The 12,034-nt window shown below is 37.1% G+C and overlaps 1 protein-coding gene across 1 annotated transcript in view; it reads left to right on the top strand.

Moving 5' to 3' along the window:
• The window catches only part of kcnq1.2 (potassium voltage-gated channel, KQT-like subfamily, member 1.2), a 164,717-nt gene extending 153,203 nt beyond the window's left edge, over nucleotides 1–11,514 (top strand). The window contains exon 20 of the mRNA XM_087797151.1: nucleotides 11,267–11,514. Coding sequence (XP_087653277.1) covers nucleotides 11,267–11,410 — 144 coding nt within the window. The 3' untranslated portion in view covers nucleotides 11,411–11,514. The remainder of the gene's footprint in view (nucleotides 1–11,266) is intronic.
• The last annotated feature ends 520 nt before the right edge of the window (nucleotides 11,515–12,034 follow it).

The following is a 12,034-nucleotide window of genomic DNA, read 5'->3' as shown; positions in this document are numbered from 1 at the left end:
CCCCCCACCCCCTTTCTGGACACGCGTCGACTGACCACGCCCTTCATGCTAGTTCTGAAGTAAACTTCACTCAGATTATTGACTTAATCTGACGGCCTTTTCTCTGGATTACCTCGTAATGTCACTCAATTGAAATCAAATATGACTTTAAAATAACAAGGTTGACAGTTGAGTTAAGATTTGGTTAACTCACTTTTTGGTGCATCTCTTAAAGCAATCCACGTTTTGGCAACATATCTAATCAGATTAACATCCAACGATAGATTAACAACACAAAGGTAATCAATAAGAGCCGTTAAACACTTTATTGATTTAGTTTCCGTTTTTTCAAGATCAATCATCAGGTCAGTCTTCAATCTGGTTAACGTCACACCACCATTTAAAATCTTCATGTAATCTGGTCGGATTAGTGACCAAATTAGCATTTTGTCAATCCAATCAGGATCATCAACACCATCCCGATGAAAGATCAATATTTTAGTGTTGAAGGAGACGTTTCAACATCAATTTAATCTCAGCGTTTTGTTAACAGAACTGGGATAATCTGTATCTTTGATAATGTTGTTGTCCTTGAAGATTTATTGAACTTGTTCAGGTTAACATCTTAAAACTTGATAATCTAGTTTAACAACTTGTTTGGTAATATCTTATTATATGAATACAATTAAATGTTTATTTAATCTGGATTAAACATAATCTACTAAAAACCTGAGATAATATATAGAGAAATATTGACTAACTCTTGCGAGGGATTACCAAATGAACCTCTGATTGAATCCTGAAAATGTTGGACTTCATGTCATGTGACTTGTCCTCACCTGGTTAGTATCTGTACACAAGTTCAATATTAAAAGGCAACTAACGTAAATTAAAATCTGTTTCATTTTCAAAATCTGGTTAATATAACCTGGTTGACATCATAACCTGGTTAACATCATAAACTGCCTAACAGCATAACCTGGTTAACATCATTACATGGTTAACATCATAATCTTCTTAACATCATAACATGGTTAACATCATTACCTGGTAACATCATAACCTGCTTAACATCATAATCTAGTTAACAGCATAACCTGGTTGACATCATAACCTGGTTAACATCATAACATGCTAAACATCATAAGATGGTTAACATCATAACCTGGTTAACATCGTAACCTGGTTAACATCATAGCCTGGTTAACATAATAACATGGTTAACATCATAACCTGGTTGACATCATAACCTGATTAACATCATAACCTGGTTGACATCATAACCTGATTAACAGCATATCCTGGTTGACATCATAACCTGGTTAACGTCATAACCTAGTTAACATCATAACCTTGTTAACATCATAACCTGGTTGACATCATAATCTGGTTAACATCATATTCTGTTTAACGTCATAATCTGGTTAACATCGTAACCTGGTTAACATCATATTCTGTTTAACGTCATAATCTGGTTAACATCGTAACCTGGTTAACATCATATTCTGTTTAACGTCATAATCTGGTTAACATCGTAACCTGGTTAACATCATATTCTGTTTAACGTCATAATCTGGTTAACATCGTAACCTGGTTAACATCATATTCTGTTTAACGTCATAATCTGGTTAACATCGTAACCTGGTTAACATCATAATCTGGTTAACATCATAACCTAGTTAACATCATAAACTAGTTAACATCATAACCTAGTTAACATCATAACCTAGTTAACGATATAACCTAGTTAAATGTTCTGTCGTGTGTATTCATTAGTTTGGATCATGTGACCTCAGGAGTTTCAGTCGCGGTCTCTTGTTGATTTATTGTCAGCAGACGAGGATGGAAGTAGGATCCGCGACGATGTTTACACAAAAGCTTGGAAGTGCTTCAAGTGGATCTGAGCCAGTTATTCATTTCATAGACGAAGAATGTCAAACATGTCTTCAATTGTTGGTCATAAACCAGCCTATCAGCTGCTGCGTCTCTCCACGTCACATGTCAACTTCCTCAAAGACGCCGCCAACATCAAAGTCTTCGCCGAACTTCCTGTCACACGAGGACGAGCGTTCGATTCAACAACTGTTTGGCTCGCAGGAGGCGCTGGAAGAAGTGCTGAGTCATTTGTACGAACAAGTACGACATGTTCCTGAAGCACAAACACACACAAGCGCTCGTGTTACTAACGGCAACCGCCGGTTACAAACAAGTCAGTGGCGTAACATTAGGATGAACAATAACACGACTGGAAACAAAAGAGTTTCTGGTTCATCTAGAGTTCTGAAGGGAGGCTCGTCCTACAGAGAACTTTGTTGAACTGGTTTTTAACTTTAGCAAAAACACTTTGTAACAAAAATGTTTTGAATTATAGCTTTAAAAATTAAATATTCTTAAACCACAAACAAATAAACACATTGTATGAAAACAACAATAAAACCTTCTGTAAATAATGAAACAGTGAATTATTGTTAAGAAAATCTTGATGACGTTTATCAGTTTAGTTCATTAGAATAATTCAAATGTTTAAACTTTAAAAATATATATATATTCAAAGTTTATTGTTTTTAGAAGCCATGATACATTTTTGTGTAGTTGAATTCAATATTCGCTAATAATTTCTTTATATAATTCGTTTTTTTTCTAGTTGAAAAACTCTCTCGCTCTCATTATCTTTCTCTCTCGCTCTCATTATCTTTCTCTCTCGCTCTCATTATCTCTCATTCTCTCTCTTGCTATCATTCTCTCTCTCGCTCTCATTATCTTTCTCTCTCTCTCATTATCTCTCATTTTCTCTCTTGCTATCATTCTCTCTCTCTCTCTCATTTTCTCTCTCTCTCTCATTCTCTCTCTCGTTTTCTCTCTCTCTCTCATTCTCTCTCTCTCTCTCATTTTCTTTCTCTCTCTCTCATTCTCTCTCTCACTCTCATTATCTTTCTCTCTCTCATTTTCTCTCTCGCTCTCATTATCTTTCTGTCTCGCTCTCATTATCTCTCATTCTCTCTCTTGCTATCATTCTCTCTCTCTCTCATTTTCTCTCTCTCTCTCTCATTCTCTCTCTCATTTTCTCTCTCTCTCTCCCACTCTCATTCTATCTCTCTCTCTCATTATCTTTCTCTCTCTCATTATCTTTCTCTCTCTCTCTCTCTCATTTTCTCTCTCGCTCTCATTAAAATTCTCTCTCTCATTCTCTCTCTCTCTCTCATTTTCTCTCTCGCTCTCATTATCTTTCTCTCTCTCTTTCTCTCTCTTTTTCTCTCTCACTCTCATTCTCTCTCTCATTTTCTCTCTCGCTCTCATTATCTTTCTCTCTCTCTTTCGCTCTCTTTTTCTCTCTCACTCTCATTCTCTCTCTCTCTCTCATTTTCTCTCTCTCTCTCATTTTCTCTCTCACTCTCATTCTCTCTCTCTCTCTTTTTCTCCCTCACTCTCATTTTCTCTCTCTCTCTTGCTCTCTCTCTTTTACTCTCTCACTCTCATTCTCTCTCTCATTTTCCCTCTCGCTCTCTCTTTTTCTCTCTCGCTCTCTCTTTTTCTCTCTCGCTCTCTCTTTCTCTCTCTGGTGACACTTTTACAACAACATTTCTATATTGAATTGAATAGGCTACGAATTAAAACATATTTTATGTATTTAAATGTGTTGTATCGAATTATTGGAATTCTTGTTGAAAACTGCTGATCCATGATCAGGTCGTGGCGGCAGCAGCCTGTGCAAAGAGGTCCAGACTTACCTGTCTCCAGAAACCTGGGAGAAAACTGAGGCGATGTCGCTCCGACTGGTCCTGGGTTTTCCCCCGGAACCGCGTCCAGGACGCTTCCCTAAAAGGTGCCCTCGCCTGGCCTCTCTCCATGTTGAGGGACACAGGTTCTACTCTGAGTCTCTCCTGGATGCCTGAGCTCTGTGGAGCAAACTAACTGTTCCTAACTTGACTTAACTAGAACTGGATGAAAGTGTTGAAGTTCAGAAGGATTACTACATCTCAGACCTCGCTCTCTGGGGGGTCCAGGTCCGACACCCGTGTCCTCGACCTTCTGTCCAATGCAGGGTCCCTGCTGGACCTGAAGAACATTTTCATTGGAATCCGATGTTTGGATGTGAAGTCTGAGGGAGAGGACGTCTTGTCCAGGAACAAAAGATGCTTTGAGTGTGTGTGTGAGCGCCCACTCGGAGGACGACCGATCCGACACACACTCGCACACACACACTCGCACACTCACACTCGCACTCACACTCGCACTCACACTCGCACACGCACACCACAGAAAGGAGCTCCGGCTGCAGTTTAGCGGCACGTGGCGCGATACTTATCGCCGGCGTCAGGTGCTCAGTTTCCTGTTCGCTCAGGATAAATAACGGCCGTTTCCCGCTCGCGCTCCCTCCTTCCTCGGGCCCAGATGCAATCCATCCTTCCCGCCGCACACTCACCTCTGCTCGCCGACACAAAGACCATATTGTATCCGCCGACGCCGAGGAGAATCCGTTCGGCCCGCTGTGAGCTCGGGTTCTGGTGCGGCAGGTTGAGTCCGGGGTCCGTTTCCAGCCGCGTCGCTTTGGCCCCCGTCGACTCCTCGGTTCACCTCAAATGAACCGGATTGTTCCGGATGATCCGGTTGACGGTTCATTTAGGATGATTGACGACTTCTTGGTGACACAATTGAAATCTAAAGAACGATAATCAGCGTCAGTCTTTCATCTCCTGCAGCTAAAGGCTACGTTAAAAATCATCTGGTCTGAGGAGAGAACAATTGAATCAGAGGTTTATTATCTCGTGTCGTCTTGAGTGACATCTACTGATACTCGTTACCACTTGTTCCTGTTTAAACCACAAAATAATACTGACAGAATGCAACAGAGACACAGAAAAAAGTGCAATTACATTTTAATGATCAATTTAGAAAACGTTGTTTTTTTTAAAAAAGCTGGTGAATTTTTTTTTCCCTGAACTGATTTAAAATATTTTAACTTTAGTTTTGGAAAAAAGAAAGAGAAGAAAATAGCGGCGTTGAAATGCATAATTAAGCCTCAAAATAATACTGACAGCAACGCAGAAATGGAAATAAAATAAAAATTGTAATTACATTTCTGCATTCATTTATTAATTTATTTTTAAACAAAAGGAAATTATTTTTGGTTTGTTCCTGAACTGTTTTCAAATAAAATGTTTGACTTTAGTATCTCAGAAAATGTTTATAAAAAAAACATTAAACCTTCAAATAATTCTGACACAATGCAACACAGAACCAGAACTCTTTCATTTTTGGTTTGTTCCTGAAATGTTTCAAATAAAATGTTTAACTTCTTGAACATCTTAATGTTAAGCCTCAAAATAATACTGACAGAACAAAACAAGTTGAAAGAGCAGTTTTAGTTTTTCAAGTCCAAACTTTGTTAAACCTAAAACCGTCCGTACGTCGTATTATCTCGAGCCTCTTGAACGCGTCTGTTGTGAAGGCGAGTTTAGGGGGAAGTTCAAGCATCCAGGAGAGACTCGGAGCAGAACCTCAGTGACGACGCATCATAAAGTGGGATTTGTTTGGCTTGTCATGATGTTTACTGTCCATCTGACTGGGGGGAGGCCCCGGTTCAGACCCAAGACTCCTCTCCTGAAACCAGGGAAGGATTCTAAAAAGAAGAATGTCATTAGACGTATATGATCCAAATTTAGTTCAAACTTTTAACGTGAATTCTGTGTTTTCTCCAGAATTTTCACAATTTAAGTTTTTTAAACTTTTTAATTTTTTTCATAATGGGTTGAATCTTGTCATTGTTTGAGAAATTTGAACCCGGAACTTCCTCTTCTAGTCATTTGTCTTGGACACAGCGCGAGGTCCAACAATGTGGAACAACGCAGCGCCGCTCGATTGTTTTGGTCTTATCTGGCTTCTGTCTCAGGAACGTTCCGACGACAGGAATCTTGTGTTCTCGGGGCAGACGTGGAGTCCAGGACATTCCTGGAGAGCGCTGCCCTTTTTTTCTTTTTTTTTCTTCCTCTTCTTGGCAGACGAACGTTCCCGATTCATGTCAGAGAGAGAGAAGGAGGGAAGAGTTGAGTCTCTTTTCCTCTCGCCGGCCTCGTCCAACAGATGGCGCTGTGATCCCGGGAGGAGGTTGACGAGTTGAACATGTGATTCGAAGACGAGAAACGCTCGAGACAGAGCGACGTTCCAGCAGCTGCTCGTGTGATCAGAGCCTCGGACGGTGGTCGCTGCAGCAACAGGCGCTCGTCTGCAGGTGCCCTGCAGGCGTTTGAACCGGTTTTCGACGTTACCTCATTTGTGTCTTGAGAGACGACGACTATCGTGATCTCATCGACCCGTCGTCGTCGGCAACAAACAAGTGTGTCGGGGGTGGGGGGGCAGGAAGGTGGTTCAGGAAGGGAGTTCCTGTGAGAACTAGAGCTCTGTGTCCTCCCCATCGTCTCGTCTCCCTCTGCACGAAAACATCCAGGACACCAAAGAGAGTTTTTTTCTATTTAAATGTTGTGTATTTTTAGACGATCAGTCATGTGATCACCTGCTCGTCGCATGATTGGCTGAAAAGGTTTAAGTAGCTCGGTGCTCTATTGGTTTTGTCTGTTTTTAACAACGTTTTTATATTGAATTTAAGAAGCTATGAATTAAAACATATTTTATTAGGAAAATTTATTTTTGGAATTATTGGAATTAGAATATCAAACCCTATGTGTAAAAACGAACATAATTTTAAAGATATTTCATTTTTCACATTCAATTATTAAAAAAGCGAATTCAACTTTTCATTATAGAAATTATTTTATTAAATTATACCCAAAAAAATAGTTTAAAAGCATCATTTTAATTAGAAAAAAAGTTAAATATTCAATATTCTAATGACACTGATATACTTCTGTAGCGGTGCCACAAACTGCGAGCTTGTAAAATATAAAATAAATCCTTTTTTGTGACTTTTGACTCTGTTATTTTACTCTTTTAATATAAATTCATTTACTATTGACACGGTCACAGAAAACCTGAGGTTAACATGTTAGAAAATGAACCAATGGGTAGATTGCTCTGTCGTAAGCTCATTGGATCAGGCGGCTGTCAATCAAAACAGCTGATCTGGCGTCGGTCGTGAAGTGTGTGAGTCGTCTGATGATGTTGTGTTTTCATGGTTCGCTGAGAGAGTCTTGACAAAACTCTGTTGTGGGACGAAAGCAGTTTTTTTTCCCATTTTCTTTTAATTTTCTTACTATATGGTCTGGACACGAAAAGCAGGGATTGACAGCTGCATTGAGAAATCATAAAATCCTTTTTTCCCACGTATTCTTAACAAAGATCATGATTTACTAAACGGTACTCGGGATAAAAGTTAGCAATAGCATTAAAGTAGTTGCTATGGTAACGGCTACATGTCAAAAATAGCTGTAATGTTTTTTTTAATTAGGAATAAATATATTTCTGATTTTTTTGAGTTTCTGTAAATACAGGATCGTTCAAATGTTAGTGCAAGAACAAAAATCGGGTCATATTTTCGTCAAACATAAGAATAATCTTGAAGAAGTTTCCGACATTAGTTCTCGTCTTTACTTCCTGCTCTGACGTGTGTTATCGATAAAGTTTTGTTCGATTCATGATCCCAGTCAGTATTCTTTTTTAACTCTGACGCTCGTCTGTGTGAAAGTAAATCAGCGTCATCGGAATTTTGAATCGTTGAATTTAACATTTAAAAATTTTGAATTTTTTTTAGTGAAAATGTTGGGGGGTTTTTTGGACGATCAGTCACATGATCGTCTGCTCGTCGCATGATTGGCTGAAATGTTTAAGTAGCTCGGTGCTCTATTGGTTTTGTCTGGTGACTCTATTATAGCAACATTTTTATATTGAATTTAAAAGACTACGAATTAAAAGATATTGAATTTAGAAAAAATATATTTTAAATTAATGAAATTAAATATATCAAACTGGAAAATCTTTTTCTTTTTTTCATTAAAAAAAATTAAATTTTTTAAAATAGAATTTATTAATTAAATTATTCAAAATTAATTATTTTTTAAATTTAATTTATTTAAAATCAACCACTTAATTTGACAAGTTTCTGTCGTCCTCGTCTCTATCTCCCGCTCTGACACCAACGTGTGTTATCGATAAAGTTGTGTTCGATCCCCTGACACACCGGGCAGTTGTTCTATTTGTCACTGCGACCTCTGGAAATGTCGAGATAAGCGAGGGTTGTGCGTCTGGTGTTGTGCGTCTGGTGTCGTCAGGTCGACGTGGTGTCAACACATGTGACGCGGCGACAGGTGACGAGCCGGCTGTCTCTCGACAACATGAGGCAGTCACAAGAGACGGTCAGCTGGTGTGAGTCAGGCGGGGTTTCCCTACACACACAGGCACACACACACACACACACAGGCACACACACACACACACACACAGGCACACACACACACACACACACACACACACACACACACACACACACAGACGCAGGAGTTCCTTCTCTTGTTGACAATCCTCCGGCCAGACTCTGTTTGTGATCAGACGAGATAAAAGGCTCGAAGGACGATCAGAGTCAAAACTGTTCAAAAGTTCCTGCAGAAACTGTTCAAGTCGAGAATATCAGGTGTTCCTGAAGAGTCGTTTCATGACAACATTCCCGATTTAATCCAAGTGGAATGAGCGTTTCTTTTTTCTCTACCTTCTCTATTTTGTTATCTTTGTTGTCTTTTTTTAAAACTACATTTTTCATTCAACGATAATTTATTAATAATGTCTTTTTTATGACTTAAATCTTTGTTTTTCCCATTTTATTTTAATTTGTAATCAATATTGCCTTTTTTTTAAATAAATGTACAATTTTACATGTTTTTGTTTTTTTTGTGAATGAAAAATCTGACGTGCATTTTTTTCAACCTACATTTTTCGTAGTTTTTGTTTTGCTTTTTCTCATGGATTTAATTATTTGTAAAACATTTTTTTTACACATTTTCTTTTTCTTGTGACTTTTTCATATATGATTTACAGCTCTTCCTTTTTTTTCTAAAATATGATATTTTACGAGTATTTTTGTGCTCTTTACAAACTTAACCATTAAAATAAATTATATACATTTACATGTTTTTAAACAATTGAACTCGTCTTGTGATCTTTTTTTTTATGTTTTTATCTACGTCTGTTATGCGTGTTTTTTTCTTTTCACCAAGTTACAATTCACATCTTCTTTTCTTTAACATTGAAATCCTTAATATTATATTATTCAGTTTTTTTAAAACATGAAAAAACTCAAACTTGTGTTTCTTTTTCTATCCATATAGTTGTTTTTAAATATTTTTTGAATCTGTGAATGTTTTTGTTCTTTGAGTGAATGTGTAGCGATTGAGTCCATTGCTGTGTCTCAAATCACATACTAGCGTACTCAAAGTTAGTATTTTTAGTGCGTTTGTGCGTCTCAATTCTTAGTATGCGAAATTTAGTGCGCCATGCACACTAAATTGTCACTAACACACCCATAAAACTGAGCATGGTTCGATGGACACTAACCACCCTAAACAGCCACCATCTTAATGACGTTTTAAACGGAAGTTACATCATATATAAATGCATATATATTCATATACTTACAGGTGTATTTTCAGCAGCACTAGAAGGATGACACGTCTTCGCTGCTGATACCAGCTTAAATATGTTGCGATTATTTAGATTCTCATTTTTTTCTTTATTTCTTTTTCCAAACTTGCCAAACGTGCTGCCAGCAGGTGGCGATAGTGTTCCAACAGCTGGTTGAAACATCATTAAATAGAAGTAGAAGAAGAAGCTGTCATGTGATTTCCGGTTAGTGTGTAGCAGCAGAGTTTTATTTTAGACATACTATCTGTGGAAAATGTGCGTACTAGTTAGTATGTACACTAAACTGATGCATACTAACTTCTAGTATACTAAGAGTAGTATGCGATTTGAGACACAGCACATGTGTGGGTTTAGACACTGAAAAGGGAGGAAATCCTGATCCATTAACAACCAGTTGCTAAATCCCCCGAGATTATTGGGGAACACGTTCACGGCTTCCATGATGCTCTGGGGCCTCCTCCACCTATAGCTCCAACTATTTGGGTCAGTGAAGATATTATTAACTTGGACCACAAGCTCGTGTTTCAGTGACGGTACCAACGATTATTATTAAGAGACTTTTCCATTTTTGAGTCTTTGAATCATTTGTATCTTGACTCGATACTTTTACACCTGAGACTCTTTTTTTTTTACCAACATCGCTTTTATTTACTCTTTCAATTTTCATTTTATCGTTTCAAAATGTTTTATTCATCTTGTAGTTTTGTTGTTTCGTTCATTTCATCAAAAAGAAAAGTGAAATTATCTTCTCTAGTCTTATATTTAATTAAAATGTATATTAATAATATATATATTTAATTATCCTAAAACTTCACAAATTAGAATATTTTTATTTTTCATGATCTTTTTTTTATTTTATTTACTTTAGAACATGTTGATAGTTACATCTTAATTTTTTATTACAAAAATAATTAAAGTTGTTATTTAATCTTTGCTTAAAAAATAGTGTGAAACATTAAATATATATATATATATATATACTCATATAAATATATGTATATATGTTAAAAAAAAATTGAAACTTAAAAATATATATATATATATACCTATATAAATATACATACATATACATGAGTGTATATATATGTTTATATATTTGTGTTTAAACATATATATGTATACAGTATATATATATATATATATATATATATATATATATATAAACAAATATACACAACATTTTTACTTATTTTTTCTCTTCCTTTGTAGATACATTTTTAAATATATTATTTTTTCACAACACGTTTTGGACAAATTTTGTATTTTCGTACTTATTCTTTATTAAATAATAATGTAAATTGTTTAAAAAAAGTGTCAAAATATTAAAAAAGTTGCTTTGAATTTTTTTTACATAATGTATCTGATTAAAAAAAAGGTTTTCAAATAAATGATTCATTGAATTAATGATTAATTAATTCATAATATTAATCATTATAACTATTTCTTTTTTTCCTTGATTATCTTTTTTTTTTCCTACTTCCTCTTTCTGATTGTCATTCTTTAAAAGGTCAATTAAAATGAAAAAATCGAATGTTTTTCATTATGTATGTTTATATTTTGTTTTATTTTAATTTTTAATAAATGTGTTTTTTAAACCGTTTAACGACAAGAAAGACCATCGTGATCACTTTGATTGATTCACCATAACCTTGACGTGAGGTCAACATTCCTGGAGTCTGACGCCTGAATGTTCCCCCTCCAGGTCTACCAGATGGACCACAAGATGGACTGCGTTCTCAGGATCCTCCGGGACCAGTTCGTGCCCAAACCGGAGCTGGCGCCGAAGCCGTCCTTCCGCCGCGTGACCATCCAGAAGCGCATGGGGAGCATGGACGACGGGCTCTGATCCCCCGTGACAGACTCGAGAACCTCAAGTCTTCCAAAGCTCTTGAAGGACCTGACGTCGTCGACCCAGAGACGGGACTTTTTGTTCGTACGACGACTCTTTCATGTGTTTGTCAAACTGCTTTGCTTCATGTTTGTCGACACGGGTCGTCGTGGAACGTGTTCCGGGATCTTGGATCACGGTGAAACTACATCTCTTGGATCATCTGGACCGTCTGCCGACACGCCTCGCGACCCAGAACACGTCAGACTTATCTGCTGAACCAGCACTTTACAGGAGAGTTCACCAACAAGTATCTTATTCATCAAATATATGTTATTTTCTGGAGTATTTCACCAGTCGGTAACGTTCACTGCAGCAACAATACAACATACAACAATTTGTTCGCTGGTTTTTCTAGACGGAAAAAACTGGGTCTAGGGCCGAGGGCAAGAGGGGAGCGAAAAAATGATGGAAAAAAACTTGTATAAAACTGGACATAAACTAACTTTCTCTCCTCAACACGATCTCATTATTCACTGAAATGACTGTGAGCAGCAGGAAATATTCACAGTAACAAAGAAAAAATGATTTAAAGCGATAGTTCACCCAAAATATACCGATTTTTCTACTCTCATGTCGACC

The sequence above is a fragment of the Callionymus lyra genome, chromosome 8, assembly GCF_982586985.1.
Source record: "Callionymus lyra chromosome 8, fCalLyr1.hap1.1, whole genome shotgun sequence".
NCBI classification, from domain to species: domain Eukaryota; kingdom Metazoa; phylum Chordata; class Actinopteri; order Syngnathiformes; family Callionymidae; genus Callionymus; species Callionymus lyra.
This window is presented reverse-complemented; position numbering and strand designations above follow the sequence as displayed.